General features: G+C 40.6%; 1 protein-coding gene across 1 annotated transcript in view; it reads right to left on the bottom strand.

The window, feature by feature from the left end:
* HACD2 (3-hydroxyacyl-CoA dehydratase 2) overlaps positions 1-20,701 on the bottom strand; it is an 89,102-nt gene extending 68,401 nt beyond the window's left edge. The window contains exons 1-3 of the mRNA XM_019956706.2: positions 20,510-20,701; positions 17,430-17,547; positions 6,811-6,829 (exon numbers count right to left, since the gene is read on the bottom strand). Coding sequence (XP_019812265.1) covers positions 6,811-6,829; positions 17,430-17,547; positions 20,510-20,664 — 292 coding nt within the window. The 5' untranslated portion in view covers positions 20,665-20,701. The remainder of the gene's footprint in view (positions 1-6,810; positions 6,830-17,429; positions 17,548-20,509) is intronic.
* Between the last annotated feature and the right edge of the window lie 791 nt (positions 20,702-21,492).

The following is a 21,492-nucleotide window of genomic DNA, read 5'->3' on the forward strand; positions in this document are numbered from 1 at the left end:
CAAACCAAACCCAAAGCTGTTCCTATAAAGATGGCAAAGGGTAAAACTCCTTGATCTAGGCTCTCTTCATGGCTTTCCCTTCTGAACTCCAAGTGAACACAGAAACTCTCAGGGATTACATTTTGCCCACTAATAATCAATGGAGAAGCCACTACAGCTTACTGAGTGCTTGCTAGGTGCCAGGAGGCTCTCTGATCCTGAGAGCTACCTCTCCTTTTGTTACCGGGAGCTGACATGGGGTCACATGGACCTTGCTGGCTCTCTTCCCTCCTGTTCTCACTGGCTCAACCCTGGGACCCGCTGAGTTCTGGTTAAGCCCAGTGTGCATGAGCTCTGGGTAAGTCCCCCACCTCCCCTGCTCAGGCACTCTGGGCTCCTGATGAGCATGCCCTATTTCTACCTTCATCTCAGTACATTCACACAGAGCTGGGAACAACTTAGGGAGCTGTGTGTTCCAGGCAAAGGACATTTTATGTACAAAATTATGGAGTGTGAAAATGCAAAGTTTATTCAGAGAACAGTGAAACTCTGGGCATCCAGGAGCAGAAGATGCAGGTGCTAAAACTATCTTTCTTTCCTCTTCTCTCTCTGTCTAGAGAGGAGGAGGCAAAATGTGATCAGGAGGCAACAGACTAATCAAAGTACCAAAGCAGAGGGAGACTAAGCTAGGCTGGTCTGAATGGCTTGAGTGATCTGGGAAAGATTATGGTTTGAACATGGCCGTGGTGGAGTTCTGGTGTGAGGATGCTGGGAAATGACTATGCTCATTAATAAACGACAAAGAAAGAACTGCAAGGAGCTGACCAGGCCTCTAACCTCCCCACTGCACCCAGACAGCCCTCCAGGCAATGGACTCAGGCTGGCCTGCTGGGAAAGGTCAAGTCGTTTCCCCACCTCAAAGGGCTTCTCCTTCCCCTGCGAGTACCACCACTAAGCATGCCCCCAGGCAGAAAGCAGCTTCTGAATGGAAACCTGAACCATCTTTTATTCCCCCAGCCAGGAAAATGCGCTTGGGAAAACGGGTCCCAGGGTGGAACACAGTAAGAACAGGGTGGCAGAGAGCCAGCAAGGTCCATGCGACCCCATGTCAGCTCCCAGCAACAAAACGGGAGACAGATCTCAGGATCAGACATTTGTATTTTGGGAATATGACTATTTTTATATTGTTTGTATTTCTGATACTCATTCCGTTTCTGTTCTTTCTCACTTTTGGTAAAGTTCATTTTTAAAATGTCAGCTAAGCTAAGAGGAACCAAGGAAAGCCGTTTTGTCTCTGTGCCTAGCCATACCTATGAGGGCTGGATGCGGGTGAAAGCAGAATTCCAGGTGAGCAGACCCGGGGGAATCACCCCTTCCCTCCACGATGCTTTCCTTTCAGAGTTCTCTTTTGCTGCACTGTGGAGGGTTCTGGGTCTGGCTTCTGTGATATTTGAGGGTTGTTCTTTCACAACACTGCGTTGGAAATGACTGATAAATGCTTGACCCTCTGGGGGGTGGGGCAGGGGGAGATGGGAGGTGTGCAGTTTGGAGAGGACTTAGTTCTCTGTCACTGGTGGGAGGGAAGAGATTTCTGGTGGGAGGAGATTGGGTCTTCTGGTACTTGTCTCTTCAGCAGCTGCCCCTTTCCTCCTTGGCATCATTTGTTACTTAATAAAATCAGTCTGAAGCCATATGCCACCTTTGTAAGGTAATACCAAATTTCTTAAAATTCACTTTTTAAAAATAAACAGAAGTGTCATCAGTTTGAGAGAGGTGTGCAAGCTAGAACATACAGCAAATATTTAAAACCACAAATCTGGCCTAGCTAAGTGAGGGCTTCTGTCCTTGTCTGTTGATGATATTAGAGTACTAATACTCAACTTCAGACACAATACCCTCTGGGCTGTGACTGAGCTCCTGTTCTACAGTTTTTCAATCAAGAACTTCTAAAGTTATTTATACTGACAGTATAAGTTCCAACACTTATCAGAAAAGACTCTGATACTGGGAAAGATTGAAGGCAAGAAGAGAAGGGGATGAAAGAGGATGAGATGGTTGGATGTATCACTGACTCAATGGACATGAGTTTGAGCAAACTCTGGGAGATGGTGAAGGACAGGGAATCCTGGCGTGCTACAGTCCATGGGGTTGCAAAGTCAGACATGACTGAGCAACCGAAGAACAAGTTTCAACACAAAGATTCACCAAACGCACAATGTCACATCTTACCAGTGTCACCAGTTCCTATCCCTCTACCTCTAATTTCTATCCCAACAAAGTAAGGTAACCATACTCTGGAGTCAGCTGGGAACCACTCATATCCAATATGCCTCTTCCACAATCTAATCCGAGCAAAACACAGAAAAGCAGGTAACTTCTTTCAATATAAACTGTACCACATGATTAAGAAAACCACAACTCTTCTTTGTAGCCTTGTAAAAGATGTGTACCAACTGGGTTTAAAATCCTCATTTCCAGAAAGAAAAACACTGCACAAATAAAAGCACTACAAATCTTGAGCTGAGGGCTGCAACCACAGAATTTAAGAAATAACTATCCCAGAAAAAGACACGGTATGATCTCACTTGTATGTGAAATCCAGGGAAAAAACCCAAACTCGCAGATACAGAGAACAGACTGGCGGTTGCCAAAGGCAGGGCCTGGGACAGGGGGAATGAATGGAGCTGGGCAAAAGGCACAAACTTCGAGCTATAACATACGTAAGTCCTGGGCGTATGACACATAGCATGGCCACCACAGTCAGTAACACTCTATCAAATACTTGAAAGTTGCCAAGAGAGCAGACCTTAAAAGTCCTTATTACAAGAAAAATACTGTAAATATACGAGGTGATGGACGTTAACTAAACTTACTGTGGTGGTCATTTCACAACATATACATATATAAAATCATTATGTTGTATACCTGCAACTAGTACAGTGTTAGATGTCAATTATACCTTAATTTAAAAATATATGTCCTCAACATGTGTTTAAATGGGCTATCATTTGCTCCTCACCAAAAGAAATCTTGCTCCTGCACTATCAGGATCTGGGACATAGAAACACATTTGGAAAGACAGAGGCTTGACTTTATCACAGAAATGAATCCCCCATGTGGAATTTTAGTTTACTGTTTCACTGTCAAAACTATGAACAGGCAACTCCAACCCATACTAAGAATAGGCCGCCCTTAAGTCCTCACTTACACAGAAACTGCAATTGAGGAAAAGTCAGAATATGGAAAAGTTATATTAATCTAAATATGGAACATTACATTAGGGACAGAATAAAACTTTTAATATTCTATGACATTAGTATTGTTAATAGCTGCCATTTTCTCATGCATGTTTTACAGGCATGTCCTATTTCATTTTCACAATAACCTTAGAGGTGGGTATTATTATCCTCCTTTTATTGATGAAGAAAGGAAGACACACAGAAGTTGTGACATCTTGAAAGTCACAGCTAGTAAGTAACCCAGGTCTGACTGAGGTCTAGATTTCTTATCAACAATATGCAAACTAAAGACATCGCAAGGCTCTAAAACAAGTTTCTAAAAGACCAAGCTGGTACAGTGAAGTTGCAGAAAGACACAGGAAAATAAACCATCATTCCAAAAGTAAACTCAAATCATGAGTAAAAAAATAATAATAATAATAAAGGACTGCCTTTAGGCCAATGCTAAAAACAGCCTATTTATGATTATTCTTATTGAATTTTAAGGAACTGAAAACATTTTGAAACAAGTTTTGGAAAATGTCACCAGAATTTAGTAGCATTATGATCACCAAGATGGATTAAGTTCACCGAGCTCCCATTAGGAGCCATAAACTGTTAAGCGCTAAGACACAGAAAACAGGAAACAGTTCCCATTCTCAGAAACATTCAGTGATGTTGGTGAGAGATATAGGTACAGTGACAGGGCATAATACATTGTGGAAAGTGCAATAAAAGAGTTGCAGGGTATTAGAGGAAAGTGAAGAATGGTATATAATCTAGCCAGTGGGTGGCAGGAGAGTTTACTAGGAGAAGTTGCCTGCTGCAGAGGGTGGGCTACCACTACAGGCAGAGCACAAAGCCTGGGCACAGAGCAGAGGTAAGAAAAGCGCAGCGGCATGGCTTATTGGGGGGTGTGTGGGGGAGTGGGCCGGGTGTGGGATACCATGAGGTCAGGGTTGCTGAAGCATGGGGTGGGAGGCAGGGACACAGGTAAGGCTAGAGAGGAGGGCAGGGTCCAAATCATGAAGAAGTTTAAACCAGTGAAGGGTTTTAGGCACACAAGTGACATGCTCAGAATTATCTTTTAACTAAATCCCTTGAGAGATGTAAGCAGACTTGAAGCCACACAGCCATAGGTTCAACTTCTAGCTCTAGGGCTTATTAGCTACATGAACCTTGGAGAGATATAAAACCTTCTACGCCTCAGTCTTGTCAACTGTAAATTGAGAAGTAAACAAATAATAAATGTAAAGCACTGGGACACAGTAAACACTTATTATATTATTAATAATATTAATATATTAATATTAATCGCTGTTATTATTACTAATATTAATATCATAAGCCTACAAGTTCAGGGAGATCCATATGGAAATCCAGATAAGACATACTCAGGTCCTGAATAGGACTGGAAAAAACAGGAGACTCAGAACTATTTAGAAAACAGAACTGAGCAAACCTGATGACCACCTGGCTATGAAAGTGTGGGTAAGGGAGAGGGTGCAGCATTGATGAGCCTGGTCAAAGGGATGCAGAGGAATTATACAGGAACAAGCGGGGAAGGAAGGGTCAAAGGTGAGGTTAACAATTATTTTCAGGATGGAACATTCTTGTGAGCTGAGATGGAAAAGGCAGATGACAAAGGGTGATGATGCAAGAGACAGACTCACTGATAGAACAAGGTTCTTGAGAAAATAAGAAGGAATTTTAAAGTATCTCCTGTGTGTCATGCACCACACGAAGACCTAGGGACACGGGTCAATGAACCGTCAGCGCAGAGTGTGACATAGATGCTAGTCCTCGGAGTGCATCCCATTACAGAAGCGCCGAGGGGGGCCATCTGACTGTGGGCCTCCTGAGCCCAAGTCTGTGCCTATTTACCTCCCTACTCCCACTACCCATCAGTGTCTTGCCCCATCTGGGAGGCATTCAATCAAGTTCCTGGTGTGAATGAATAAATATACTTGCCCAAAATCTTATTTCTAGGAGTAGAAATTTTATAAAGAGGCCTGAGAATATATTATAAGAGAGACGCAAGAGATTTGGGTATTAAAATACAGTTAAATAATAATTAAAATACTAAAATATGCAAAACACACATCTAAGAGCTTTACACAGAGGCAGCTGAAGGTTAAGAGAGTTGGGGAACAGGGCTGAGTCACGTGGAGAGGGCTGAAGTGGTTCCAGAACTCTGTCTGGCTGAATATAATCCCCAATCTGCAAATTTAAGCATTTAAGAAGGGACACATTTTTTGTCTCAAAACTATAGATAAAGGACTAAAAAGAGAACGTACCAAAGACTATACACCAGCTGAAACCCAATCATCATAAAATAGTCAGGCAGGTGGGCTCTGGCTTAGACTGGCCAGGTCCCAAGTGAGGCTGTACCGTTTAGTGACCATGTGACCTGGTCCAGGTCCCTTAACTTCTCTGGTAAAGCTCAGACCATTTGAAAATAAATGAGTCTCCAAGCTCCTTTCAAATCTCTTGCTTAAAGGTGCTAAAGCAGTCTTTCTTAACCTTCTGAATCACATACTCACTCTGAGAATCTATGAAAGCTATGAATGCTACCTACCTTCCCAAATAAACATAGACACCTTCATACAAAATTCTGCAAATCATTTCAGAAACTCCTGATTGCAGACCTCCTTCTAGTGAGAAAATAACTGAGGTGCAATTCTTTATAAAGAAGATATCTGTCTTCTTTAAAAGTAATGGAGTCCAGGTATCAGAGTGATCCCTTTACGGCCCACGGTGGATAGCTTGCTCGGTTTCCACCTAAACTGTAAGTCTCCTCATCTCTGAATTCCTCAGAGCCCCAAATATAATAAATGCCCATTTCATTTATCAATTATGTTGACCAGGGCCCTAATGGTTTGAGTGCACAGTTTTGGAGTTTTCAGACCTTTGGTGCTTCTCAATGAGTTATCAACTTTGAATCCTCCCTTGGAGTAAGAAATCCAAATATACAGACAGCAACCACCATGGGCTTACTCCGCAGGGTCTATCAACTTTCCAAAATTGATTTCTGCTGAGAGGAGTCTAGCCACGCGAGACTAGAAGCTTTGCCTCAGTTCTACAGCAGAATTTGATAACCTTCCCCATTCTCCCAAAGGGAAACACACTGCATCTGCTTTTAGTAAAAATCCTTCACATTTGTATAACCCTTTGTACTTTCCAATCCCTCTCACATACATTAAATATTCATCTATGAGGTAGGCAATATACACAGTACTCCATTTTAAGAGATAAGGCAGAGAACATAACATTTAAGTAATCAAAGAGGGCTTTCAACAAAGTCTAGCACTCCAAGTCACATGGTTATAAATATGTTAGTGTTTCTCTATTTATCCTTTATTCAGAAGGTAGGAGAAACCTTTTTAAAATGACACAGAAAAATAGCCATGGCATTTAATAAAATGTTCAATGAACATCTAAATAGTACCTATGACTTTAGAAGCCAAGAGCCTAAGCAATTTTATAAATAATCATTCAAGTTTAGTTTTTTTAATGTTCAGTAAGAATCTAATCAACCTATCATTTATGACTTTAAAAAAAAAAAGCAGAATTCACAGTATCTAAGTAGCAGGTGGGGGGGTTCTATACTTACCTATTGCACAGTGTAAAATCTGGAGAGAAAAAAGGGGGGAAAGAGAATTAGTAAAGAATATTATATTAATAGCTTTATTTCATACAAATTAGCCTTCACTCAGAATAGAGCAGTGTCTGCCAGCAGTATTGAATTTTAAAAATGAACATTCTATTTTTAAACTTCATTACAGGGTATTTAACAAAATGCAAATTCTTATTCAGTTTTTTGTTCATTTTTAGTTTATTTATCTGTGGAGGATTTGCTAGGGAGTACATCTCACCCTATAGCTTAGCAGATGGCAGTGACTTCTTTTGTAAGACAGAAACTAGCAAGAGCAGTAGTGTCCAAGTCCCCTGAGCCACACTGTACGGAACTGTCACAGACTGTGGAGCACAGAATCAGAAGACACCTTCCTTGCCTGGCAGGCCCTTCAGCACAGACATTCATTCTACAAAGCTCCACCCCTGGGCCCCATCTAATCTCTAATCCCAGATTTCTTTGAACTCCAGCCCCACATTCCTTTGGACATCTAAAGCTAGATTGGCACGCTTCAACAGATAGTTCACCCTCTCTTTCTTTCATACCTACCTGCCTCTTCACCAACCTCCCACTCTCAATTCAACTGCTCTTTCCTTTCCCTCACCCCCAAATCAAGCAAGTTTCCGAGTCCTGCCAATGCTTCTGGCACATCTTCCCCAGTTTTTTATTTCCAGTGCATAGACGAGACTGCTATCTCCTCTCTACCTCAATGGCCATCTAACCAGCCAATTAGGTTTTTCCAAATCCCCTTCTAATTCATCCTGTATCTAGCACCTTAACCTGGGTGGTAATACTAAAGTAATTTGAAGCCATCTATAAGATTGATTTAATGACCAAAGTTTTTCTGGACAATAAGACTAACAACTATTGCAGTGCATTTTAGAATTAACATTTCTGTAGCTGTCATTGTGTTGTTTGAAACTATAATAACCCTGGCAGATGGGCAGGACATATACCTCTATTTCCAGATGAAAAAACAAAGACTTAGAAAAGTTGTCCAACTTAAACAAGGTAGTAAGTGATATTCAGGATCAAGAACCTAGATTTTATTTCTAGTCTACTGCATTTTCTATCATTTCACTGTACATTAGTTATATCTGAAAAAACTATAACTTGACAAGACTTAACTTTATCTACAACATGCCTAGTAAGATTCTGTACTCAAGTCTACTATTCTGCTAAGTCTTTTTTGAAGACAGTGGGGCAGAGGGTGGCTTGGATTAAAAAAAAAAAAATCAAGCTGCACAAATTTGTTGATAACTGATAAGAGAACAAAAGAATTACTAAACTTCAAATCTTACATTTTTCAAAAGAAAACACTACTAAGAATCTCAAATGTGTGAATATTACAAGATAAGCTGAACCTCCTGTTGCAAGATCAAGGAAAACTAAGCTACATGCTGATTAAAATGAAATGGAATGAAAGATGAGCAACCAGCATCCTTTGAGACGTAACAGATGATAATGCCTAGACAGAAAACCTACTCTATTCATGTATGTGGCAAGACAGCCAGGCTGCTGATTCACAACAGGGACACTGCAGAAAAGGACATATAACCCTTAAGGCCACTCATATCTTCTTTGTGTGACACAACAGATCTTAGTCACATGAGACCCAACCTCTCCCTTTTAATCACATATTTTATACTGCCTTCTTTATTATATAATTCAGAGATGGTATAACTCACCTATATAAAAATGAAAACAAATAAACAACATCCTAACTGATATGTTAATTAGGAATCAGAAGAAAGTTGTTTATTTAAAAAAACGTGTATTTCCACATATAAATGCTTGGGGACACAATGACATAATGAAGCACTCAGATACAGGTATCAACTTATGATTAATATGTTTGGATTTAAAAATAAGAGTATCAGAAAGCACTTTGGGCAAGAATAGGAAAATAACAGAGCAGAGGCACAGGCCAGCACTAGAACAGAAACAGTATTAAAACAATAATGAACATAGGGAAAGAATCTTAACTGAAGTTAGAATAATGACAGCAAGTAAATAACAAAGTAGAGGAAATGAGGAAGCATAAACATTATCACAAATCAAGTTAGGTCTTATTTATTTGTGTGATGTCAAAATAATCCCCTAGATAATGTCCCAGGATAGGGCAGTAGGAAAGTATCACCAAAAACGTATCCTTCTCACTTGAAATCCCATTGAGACATATAACCTGTGCCTAGTCTGTAAAAAGAACTTGGAGACGATATACTTTGAATGGTAAGACAAGGAAAAGAATATGGACTAGACAAAAAAAAAAAAACCAAAGAAAATACCAAGATGATGTGATAACGTGGTTGTGTAATAGACTGGGAATACTTTTAGGATGAAAGTGATTCAAACAAAGGCAATATAAAATACTATTAAAGTAGTTATATTAAAGAAATTGAATGAGATTCCTACATTACATGTGTTGCCATTAACCTAAAGTCTGAACAGGAATCTCAAGTCTGTTTCATATTTTCAATCAGTTTCATTGCTTTTGCAGTTATAACACTATTGCACTGAAATCCTTTTCAACTAACTATGCCAGCTGAAAATGCTATAATGCTTACAGAACAGAATGTGCAGAGTGAACAAATTACTCAATTTTGAGATATCTTTATTTCAGTTAAGTTCCCTCTTCATTCCAACTGTGGTAGAATAGTAAAGATGATTCCCGTGAGATTCCTGTTCCTAAATTATCCAATCAAACACTAAACAAGGAACCACAGGGTAGGAATTTTGCAAATGTAGTTAGAAGTCTGAAGTCAGTGGACTTTCAGGTACAGAGATTATATGGATAGGCCTGATCCAACCGGGCCAGTCTTTTAAAAGCAGTTTTCTCCGGCTGGTGGTAGAAGATGAAGTCAAAGGTATTCAAGGAACAAGATATTCAATATATTCCTGAATAGCCCATGGAATTCTCTAGGCCAGAACACTGGAGTGGGTAGCCTTTCCCTCCTCCAGGGAATCTTTCCATCCCAGGGATCGAACACAGGTTTCCTGCATTGCAGGCGGATTCTTTACCATCTGAGCCACAAGGGAAGCCCAAGAATACTGGAATGCGTAGCTTATCCCTTCTCCAGTGGATCTTCCCGACCCAGGAATCGAACTGGGGTCTCCTGCATTGCAGGTGAATTCTTTACCAACTGAGCTATTAGGGAAGCCTATCTCACATGAATGCTCACCAAACTGCATCCATTGTAAAGGAGACTCTTAATAAGAGTGAACAAAATGATATACATTATTAATATCAATTAGCCTCTTTTCCCAGCCACCCTAGTGTTTCCTCAATAGACTCATGAACAAATTGGCCATGGCAGCAAGAATGGAGGCTATGCATGGGCTCAGCAACATGAACTTCCTCTTAGCAAGGCAGACCTGGTTAACCCTACTGCTGAGTGCCTAATCTGCTAACAGCAGAGATCAACATTAAATGCCCTATAAAATACCATTTCCCAGGAGGATAGCATACACCCTGATGGTAGGTTGATTACATTGGACTTTGTCCATCAAGGAGGGAGCAGATATTTGTACTTACTGGAATAAACACATATTCTAGATATGGTTTGCCTTCTTTGACCACAATGGCTCTGCCAGCCTTACCATCTATACATTCACAGAGTGCCTTATCCACCATCATGGCATTTCAACAGTACTGTGTTTGGTCAAAGAACACACTTCACAGCAAAAGAAATCCATACATCATTCAGTGGGCTCAGGCCCACTGAATCATCTGATCTTACCACACACCTCATCAACCAGAAATGCCTGGCTTAGCTGAAAGGAAGAATGCTTTACTGAAGACTAAGTTATAATGCCAATTGGGGAATCTTACCTTCAGATAATGGGGTTCTGCCTCACAGGACACTGTCTACACTTGGAATCACAGATGCTGTATTCCTCACAACCGGATTACAAAGTTCCAAGAATCCAGAGGAGGAAGCAGGAGTGGCTACTCTCACTATTACCCCTGTTCACTCACCTGAAGAATTTTTGCTTTCCATTCTGGCAATGCTGAGCTCTACTGGTTTAAAAGATCTTAGTCTCCACAGGTTACTGGCTGCACCAGGTGACACAACAATGGTTCTACTGAACTGGAAGATTAGACTGCCCCCTGGCCATTTTGGGCTCCTTATTTATGCTACTGAACATAAACAAAAACAGGGTTTACTGATGGATGGAATGGTTGATCCTGATTGAGATCACGTTGCCATAGGGAATGGAGGCAAAGTGGACTATGTACAGAAGCCAGATATGAGGCACCTGTTAGTATTTCCAATAGTAAAGGTTAATGAAAAACTTACAGAAACCAAACAGAGGTAGAATGACTAAGGACTCGGACTCCTTGGGAATGAAGGTTTGGGTCATTCCACCCTTATTGCTGTAGTAGTACTGTTAGTTGCTCAATCGTGTCCGACTCTTCGATTCTACGGACTGTAGCCACCAGGCTCCTCGGTCCATGGGATTCTCCAGGCAAGAATACTGGAGTGGACTGCCATTCCCTTCTCCAGAGGATCTTCCCGACCCAGGGGTCAAACCCAGGTCTCCTGAGTTGCAGGCAGATTCTTTACCATTTGAGCTACAGGGAAGACTTGCAATCTGTACCACGGTCTAAAGCTATGCTGCCAATGCAGTAGAGCTTATTTCAGTTTAAATTATAAGGAAATAAAACTAGAAAGTCATTTTCTCAGTCTCACCTACCCCATGGACTCAACAGTAGCTAGTGTATTGGACAGATAGCACAGATTTGAAGTATTATCATTGCAAAAGTTCTTCTGGACAATGCCGGTCTAAAGAATTAATTTTATTTATTTATACATCAGTTAGAAACCTTTTGATGGGATTCTTTAAAAGTTCTATTATTTTGGTAAGTGTTTTCAAAATGTCTCCATCTGTAGGAAACTGCATGGTCTCTTATTCAGAGACCTATGCATTCTCCTGGCTTCATAAGAATATTTTTATTTTTCAAAGTCTAAGGTTCCAAGTTGTTTTACTATTACATCTGAAGATTTTCTCTTTTCTGTTAGAAATCACTTATATTCATTTTAAGTTTAAAAATTTAACAAGCAGGTACTCAGGAAGGGAAGAGTTTTCCCTTGAAAAACAGCTCCTATGTATTACTCCACACACTCTCAATAATCACACTGAGAGGGGCTTTCACTTCCAAATAATTTTCTAGAATTTTTCCTGATTATTTTTGAATTATACTTTCCAATCTTTTCTATTTCTGGTAGCCATATATCTTGACAGGTTCGATACTCTCAATCTCTTTTCTAGATATCTTGGTTCTACTACACTATTAGTCTGTTAAGTTCCACTACTTTCCTGTATGCTTTTTCTGTGGTACTGATAATCATTTACATATTAGCTAGTCCACCAAAGGTCTCTGCTCTGTAATCTATTTTATCTGAGACCATAACCAGGAACTCCTGCCTTTCTTGAATCTTCAGTACATATTACATACTTTTCTGCACTGCACACTCCTTCCTGTCCTGAACTGCAACCATTGATATTTTCATTCTCTTTATTAAAAAAAAAAAAAAATCAGCATGCTCTTTTTTACAGCCATTACCTGTCTTCTCTGAATACCATATCAATTTGCTTCTATTTGCTTGAGTTGTTAAGCAGTGAGGCCTGTGTGGGCGGACTCCTGTTTCCCACAGTCTCCCTCTTCCCTTCTGATGTTGTGACACTTATTAATTATACCCAAGTTCTGTTCCCCTCTGGTTTTCAGTTTCTGAAGCTGGTTTGTCTGGTTTCTTGTCATTCCCGTTTGTGTCAGGTAGCTCCACTATGACTTGCTCTGCTTGCTCTTCAGAAGACTAGGAGGTCTGGTGTCTCAAAACAAGGGCTCAGAAAAAAAGTAGTCTAAAATGTGCATATAGCTTGTTTCAGAAGTTCCTTTTAAAAATCATTATTGAGAAATCAGCATGTTTCCACAAAGAAGAAAAACATTACAGGTGATGGTTAGGTACCCAGATGAGTTCAGAAAAGCAAACTTAACAGATAATGTGCCTAAAATGTATGACTGTATTAGTAACATCACAGAAACCAATCACCTAATATTTCTGTGGAAAAAAAAAAAACTCAGTAGTTGAAAAAGACAAAAACGCAGGAGGGAGACAAGATTGGAGCCCTCTTCCTAAGGATACTACAAGTTCTTAAGAATTTTCTGTATTTCAGAGAAATATCCAAATCAGTTTCCTGTTTCATTAAAGGATCTGAGGAGAGTTGTGAGGTGAGGTATAAGAGTCAGAGCAGAATACAGAGATGGGACTTAGAAAACAACAAAACTGTCTTCTTTCCTTCCCCAGAACCAACCAGTTTGGCCATTTCAGACCCAACCCTAAATCAGCTCAAGAGAAAAGATAACAAATGAAACTTTTTTCTTTCTTTCTTTTTTTGGTAGATAAGAGGGTTCCAAGCATTAGAGGGATCTGGAAGACAATAAGAAGGAAAAGGGGTGCCTGTGGTCCATTAGACAGTCCAAGATGGACAGTGGCTGGTAAATGGTGTATGTACTGATGGACATGTGTGGAAGATGGTCTATTTAGCAAAAACAATGAATGTCTCTGCAGAGCAGTCCTTACCTTATTGAAATCCTCACTGTCAATCACAGAGGCACATCCAATTACAAGTACCTGAAAGTGTCTTTGTGGTAATTACAGTCTTACGTTAACTAAATATATTTAGAAATCCAAATTCTGTTAGAAATAAGTTTAAAGTGCCATAATGTAGGATCAATCTACCAATTTCTAATTTTAACCCAGTTCTCAACAGGAAAGAGAGTCCTTCCTTATCCAGGACTATCATGGACACCTCAGAAAAGAATAAAGTAAAAAGAAAATTTATCCATAGGTCATTATAGATGAATGGTATTTTAAAAACTGAGATATAATTCACATATCACAAAATTCACTTAGAGTATACAATTCAGTGATTTTCAGTTATGTTTCTAAGGTTGTACAACCATACCACCATTTAATTCAAGAACATTTTCATCACCTTAAAAAGAAATCCTGTACCCATAAGCAGTCACAGCCCTTGGCAACCATTAATTCACTTTCTGTCTCTTTGAATTTGCCTATTCTGGATATTTCATATAAATGGAATCAAACACATAGCCTTTTGTTTCTAGCTTCTTTCACAAAGCATGTTTTCAAGATTCATCCATGTTGTAACAAGTACCAGTAATTCATTCACTTTACAGTATGGAGATACCATCTTTTATTTATCTATGAATGGCATTTAAAAAATATACTTTTGTTACCTATGTTATTTAACTCCCAGGATTACTCCAGATTCAACTCAAGAAACAATGTATTTATTCACACACTGATCTCTTGGCTCACAAAGTTATCAGCATTTTACTTTCTATCAACTTATAAATCATCTCATATCTCATTATCTTCACTGTACTGTGTCTCATGACTTTGGTACACACTTTCTTGGGCTTGCTGCCTAAAGCCACTTTTCTAGAGACTGTCCCTTCCCTCCAACTTCTATATGGTTAATGTGATCCTGCTCTTGTCTATAGGTGACTGGACCAGAAGTAAGTACCTAATTTAAGCTGGACAATTAGGCTCTTCACTCGGAATACGGAAATGCAAATAAGATTGCTTTTAATTAGCTGCTCTCTTGATTGCAGAAACTACAATCTCAGGAGTTTTCTGTTACCATGGTCTGCCACATAGACTAAGAAACCAAAAAAAAAAAAAACAAAAACCAGTCTGCAGGAAGAGAAGACTCAGAGAAAGAGAGAGAACATGGTAAAGAAACACAGCAAGAACTCCTGGGTCCCCAATGGTGCTCCAGTCCCTGATTCCAGGCCATTACTAGGTCCCAGATGCAGCCCCACCACTGGGGTCCATGGGACATACTATACATTTATAACAAATTCCCCTTATTACAGATGAAGTCAGTCAAGGAGGTTTCTATAATCTCTAGCCAACGGTCCTAACATAATTATCTACTCAATAAAATTTTAATATCTTTATCAGCCAGGGTTCAGTCTCCATGGTACCCATCACAGTGACTCAAGCACATACTTATTTAACTATCACCTGTGGAATATTTTGGAAAACTATCCATAAAAATTACTCAAGACATTCTTGTATGAGTATGTGGGAAAAAAATTAGGATTTCTATTTTATTAAAAAGCTACATTATTGTTTCACAAACTCAATATATCTTGTACATATTTTGCAAAACTTCATTTAATTTCCTCAGAAAGTCTTTCTATATTACATTACTACATGTCCATTTACACATGCTTAGTAAATGTTTTTAAATTTTTTAAAAAGCAAAGTGTTATATTTTCCTGAGAAGATTCGAAGTTTCTTGAGAACAAGTAAAGTCTATTTCCTCTGAAAGCAAACTCTCATAGAACCTACTAAGGAATAATCATACAAATTATAATTCAGAATATTCTTACAGAGGTACAAGTGAGTGGCTGACCTCCCTGAACACATTTGTTCCTCCTATAAACAGGGTTTATTATTAAGCACTAATAATTCACAAAAGGACAACTTATCTGTAACTAAACAATACAAAGCACATGTAATTATCATACCATCTAGGCTGGGTAGGCAAGAAAACATTCCTTAATGGACAGCTCAGGAAACGCTGTTCTAGCAAGCCTGATCTCTTCTCCCCAGTTGAGGGGGTCCCTTCCCACCGCTGCCATCTACAAAGCTAATACACTGCACATTGCAGGGAGTCTTCATTCATTTTGCAGAGTACCTTTTCCAGAATCAAATCTAGGATTTGTCACCAAATTGGTTTTTACTGGGGATAATAGAGATAAAACCAAAACTCCAAAGTATTTTCTTAAATCCCTATTAAAAATTCTATAAGGATAAATGGGCTAATCCCTCCCAGGCTAAGAATTGGTTCCTAAGTGGATTTTTGTATCACACTATTTAAGGTCACTACTTTCCCTAAGATATTCTTAAATTTTAAAAATTATACCTCTAATATTACCAAGTCTTACAGAGACAGAATCCCCTTTAAATTATTTCATTATTCCAATGGGGTACAACTTCTTACTGTATCAAGCACTGAGGCAGTTTCTAATGGTCTTGATTCCAAATTTGCTTCTCTGTAGCTTTAGAGAACTGTGTGGGCCAAAGGTCCGGGAGACAAGTTCTACTTATTTACTACTGCCTCTTTCCAAAAGAATTTCAGCCTCCAAGTTTAAAATATGGCCTCAACTATTTGCTAAAATTTCCTTAAACTATTAGGGTAGAAAGGAACTTTACAAATCCACTTCCACCTAATTATTCTACAAATGAGAAAAAGAGGCAGACAAGAGATAAATGACACACCCAAATTCACAAAGTAAGTTAGTAAAACTAGCATGCTTAGAATAAGGCACTCAAGCTCAGGCTGGAGGCTCTCTACATCGTACTATCTACCTTAAATATATAAGGAAGGACAGTATCAAAATCTCTCTGCTTTCTGAGAGAAAAAAAAACAAAAACTGTTAACTTTCTGCTTTCAAAAATTAGGGGAGAGGTGGAAGTAACACATTTTATTTCATAGAGATAAATGGTCTTTTCTTAAATATCCTTCCAAACATCATGATGGGCTTGGCCTAGAGGCTAAGTGAAATGAAACTGAATACCAGATCTGCTCTGCAACCTGAAAAATTTTCACCATAATGAACTATGACAGCTATTGTGTGTGCCCAAAGCTATCTCATCTTCCTTTTTCCATCAACAAAGTCTACAGTTTCTTGGCCAGAAGGATGTGCCCTAGATCTGACCAATCAAGTATCTCACATCACTGGCAAGAGTAATTGTTCTAAGTAAGGCCAACCAGAATCCTTCCCTGATGCTAAGAAAACTAAGCTCTCTCCCACCATGTGGCGAAGGCAATGTGCAGGAGAGCCTAAGACCAATATTCAAAGAGAAACAGGGAAGCAGAGATGAGAGATGGAAAGAGAGTCTGCAACATCAAATCCTTGGTTCTCATTCCTCATTCCTGAGCTGGTTCCTTTGATTTTGTAAGCTAACCCTATATCTTTACCAACTATGGAAGCCAATAAATTTCCTTTTGCTTAAAATAATTTGAATTGGGCTTCTGTCACTTGCCACTCAAAAATCCTAACGTACTTAACCCAGAAGACAGGAATGGATATATACATTATCCTTAATACAGGGAAATTAGTAAACTATTCTTTAAAAAAATTTTTGGAGGCTTCTAGACAGTCTCTACTATTTTTTATATCTATCACTCCTGACATCCTACACTTACCAACTTCACTGTGCCCATTATATGCCAGGCCCCAAGAGTATCCGAGTTTGCTAGCAGTTCCCTAGAATGTTCCTGGAACTTTTTTAATCCTAATATAAGTTTGTTTAATTTGATTTCCAATAGAAGTTGAATGTAAAACACATTCCAGGTAATGCAAGTTAAATGAGATCTACTTTACCTGGTCAAAGAGATAAATCAGACATCAACATTATACATAGCATACTATGAGGCAAGTTTTTAACATTTAAAGCAAATCCAAAAGAAACATGGCTACTTCAGTATTATTTAGTAGCTTGTTTTTAATTTAACAATAGAAATCAACAGCAACAAATCTCAGGACCCACCTCCAATAAGGCTCCAGTTTGGAAGAATTTCAAAGGCTTTTCAATGGAATAATAAAGGCTATGATAGCTACCCTTAGCCAGGTATGCTCTGACCAGACCAACTGCTATAACGAGCCACCTAAGAAAAAGAGCAATCAGGAAAAAAAAAAAGTTAAGTAGGATTATAATAGAAAGACATGGCAATGACAGATACTGCCAAAGGTGACCTCAAGAATCTGTCCTGGATTTATGGATTATCACCCTCAAATGCCAAGCTGTATGTAATGCACAGAAATGCTGCACCATCAGCAACATCCTACCAAGAGTGCTTTTGTAAAAGCACAGTGGCACCTCACCCATCTGGAGCTCGGCTTTTTGGCAACCTTGCCTATTGAGAACAAGGCCAAAAGGAAGGGAATAAGCTAAATTGGTCCTTGAGCGGCTATATTAGGTGCCAGAAAGTACAAGACAAAAGAAACTATTACAGGAAAATTTAATGCCCTGTGCAGTTAAAGGGTCTGTAATAATAACAGGGTGAAGATAAGATGTTTTAAACTATATATGTAAGTATCTTACTGGTACCTTAAAAGCCGTTCTTTTAAAAGACTACAAATGACATGAATAAATAGCTTTTTTTTTTTTTTTTTTAAGAATAAAAGGCTTTTAAGCTGAGAGTCTCAAAATCAATTCAGTAAAGAAAGTCAGATCAATACAAAATGCAAAAGGGAAGCATTTAGGCATATGGCTCTGAACACACATTTGTTCTACTCTCCTCCAAAATAAATTTCTCAGATCTTGTAGCTTTTTATTTGTTAAGTTCCATACTGAAATGTTGTACACCTTTATTAAAGTATGTCTCCTTGAAGGTGCTAACAGACTTATTTATGTGTACAATCTTAACTAGGCAATGGGGAATGTGGTCTGTTATTTCTAGAAACTATCATGCAAAGACATCAAACAAGAGTTTGTAAAAAAAAAAAAAAGAAAGAAATTAATTCCTTAATGGTGTTACTGGTTCAGTATTGGTGGTGGTGGTTTAGTTGCTAAGTCGTGTCTCTCGCGATCCCATGGACTGCAGCCTGCCAGGCTCCTCTGTCCACGGGATGCTCCAGGCAAGAATACTGGAGTGGGTAGTCATTTCCTGCTCCAGAGGATCTTCCGGACCCAGGAATCAAACCGGGTCTCCTGCATTGCAGGTAGATTCTTTACCAATTAGTGGCCTAGAAAAAACCTTACTTTACTCTCATACCCCCAACTTGTCTTCCTGGTTTAAGATACCATTTCTTACCCACCACCCTATTCTCTATGTTAATGGTTTAAAAATACTCGTTTCACCTTCCCCAATGTATCTTAAAAATCTATCTTCAGTACAATGCCCTTACTAATATGACAAGAATTTTTATATATAAACACACACATAACACTCCTGAATATTCTTTTAAAAACACTGTGACCATTTATGTGATAAAGTAAGCTTGCATGTGATATTTCTTCATTAGTCTTTGAGTCAAGAGACATGGGTTCTAGACCCAGAACTACTACTAACAAGTTCTGTGAGTTCAAACAAGATAAGCAAGTCACAACTTCTCTGAGCCTAGGTTTCAATATTATTTCTAGCAATAGTCATAAAGCCCCTATGATCTTCTCAAGATACGTTTTGTGCATATGTGTGTGTGAAAAAGCAAGGTGCTGAAATGCTAATAGATTAGAATTTGTATTTTTAAAAAGGGGTGGGGTATGATTATACAATTTGCTAGTATCAGTATCTTAAAAGACAGACAAAATTAACTGCCTTCTAGGGAGGAAACCTGTGTGAAAGGGAAGATAGGAGGGTAGATTCTCACTGTATGCCCTTGTATATATTTTCAATTTTGCATTTGGCCATTGTATTATCTAGTTTAAAAATAAATCAAACTAGATGTTCATTATACAGTTCTTTCAACTTTTCTGTATGTTTGAAAATTTTCAAAATAAAATGAAAAAAAATTTTTTACAAATGAATACAATTTAAAAATCTATATATTCGTCTGATCCTGTGATCAAAAATCAGGAGATGAAAGAATTGGAGAAACTTGGAGAGCGCCTAGCTCAACTCTTTAGTTTTTACAGATGAAAAAACGGAGGTCTAGAGAAATTAAATGATTTATCCAAGGTCACACAGCTAGTCAGTGTCATAACTAGAACTCAAAACTCGCTGTGACAAGGGATGGACTGAAATAAGAAACAAGAGAGGGTAAAATCTGTTTCCAGGGTCTATTCCCCTCCTCCCCAGTAACTCTGCCTTCCATCTCTAGAGTCCTGCCTGCTCCAACCCATCCTATAAAGTCTGCGGCTGCTGCTGCTTAGTCGCTTCAGTCGTGTCCTACTCTGTGCGACCCCATAGACGGCAGCCCGCCAGGCTCCCCCGTCCCTGGGATTCTCCAGGCAAGAACACTTGGAGTGGGTTGCCATTTCCTTCTCCAATGCACGAAAGTGAAAAGTGAAAGTGAAGTCGCTCAGTCGGGTTCGACTCCAGCGACCCCATGGACCTATAAAGTCTAAATTCACCTAAAGCACAGAACTGCTCATGTCACTGGGCAAAAACTTTGAACGCTCTGACACCACCTTTCACATTAAAGCTCATCGTGGATTTTGAAAACAGCCGCGGAAACAAATGGTCACTCTGCAACCACAGCTCCCTCCATTCCCTTTAGAGGGAACAGCTCGCCATTCGTGACTTGCCGCCTGGGCTCTCCGCGCTGCAGGATCGCCCGGCACACCGCCCCCCAGACCTGGACGTGCGGCCAGCCCACCTGTCCTCCCAAGGCCCTCCGAACCACCACCTAGGCAGCCTTCCCCGAGCCCCCATGGAGCCTCGAAACTCCAGCTCCGGGCACACCCGGTGCCTGGGAACTTGCTCGGTCCCCGGCCCGGGCGAGAGTCCTGGGTAGGCACAGGGGAGGAGGATCCAGCCTCGTTGCCCTCAGCGCCCAAGTCCCGGGGCCCGGACTCCCGCCGCCGGGGCTGCGCTGCGCGTGGCGGGCCGAGCCGGGCCGCTCCTCTGGCCGCAGAACCCCCTCCCCGGCCAGGCTCTCCCCCGCCTTCAAAAACCCCAGTCTCACCCCGCGGTCATCACCACATTGTAGATGACCAGGTATGCCGTGGCCAGAGGCCCTGGGCCCTTCTTCCTCCGCGAGCTGCTGGCTTCGCCGGCCCCGGCACGGCCCCCGCCGCCCCCATTCCCCTTCGACGCCGCAATCGCCGCCGCTGCCGCCATGTCAAGTGCCGGGCATCCACTCTCCTCTCGTAAGCCCCACCGCCCCGACTGGCCACAGCGAGAGGGCGGGGGGGAAGAACGCGGGAGAGGCGGAGCGGAGGCCGCGGGGCGGAGCCAGGGACAACGCCCACGGCGGCCGCCATCTTGGAGGAGGGCAAAGACGCTCCCGGCGCTTTCCGCCCCTCCGCGAGCCTCCGTCGCCACCGCCATCTTGGAACGGAGTAATCACCGCCGCTTTTGCCCTCCCGAGAATAACCTCCCGCGCCATCTTGATAGGTCAATATTGTCTTTGGCCTTGCTGGGCAGGGTCGCTGTTTCTACCATCTAGATGCATCGTCGTCCGTGGTTATTCTCTTTCCTATAATTTCCGCCTCCATACTGGATTAAATGATTCTTTGATTCTCTCTTGTCATTGTGACTTCTCCCAGTGGTCCTATCTTCTCCCGTAATACGGCCGGAGTAAACCTTCCGTTTTGAGTCAGGTCATTTGACGCACATTTCGTTTCCCATCATCCCCAGAGGCAGGCAGGAACTGCCCTTTATGTTAACTCGTAGCTAGGTTGAAGATTTCAGTCTCCAAAGGTTTATTCCCTGCCTTTTAAGTTACTCAGATCAGATCAGATCAGTCGTTCAGTCGTGTCTGACTCTTTGAGACCCCATGAATCGCAGCACGCCAGGCCTCCCTGTCCATCACCAACTCCCGGAGTTCACTGAGACTTACATCCATCCAGTCAGTGATGCCATCCAGCCATCTCATCCTCTGTCGTCCCCTTCTCCTCTTGCCCCCAATCCCTCCCAGCATCAGAGTCTTTTCCAATGAGTCAACTC

This window comes from Bos indicus, chromosome 1 (genome assembly GCF_029378745.1).
Source record: "Bos indicus isolate NIAB-ARS_2022 breed Sahiwal x Tharparkar chromosome 1, NIAB-ARS_B.indTharparkar_mat_pri_1.0, whole genome shotgun sequence".
NCBI lineage: Eukaryota > Metazoa > Chordata > Mammalia > Artiodactyla > Bovidae > Bos > Bos indicus.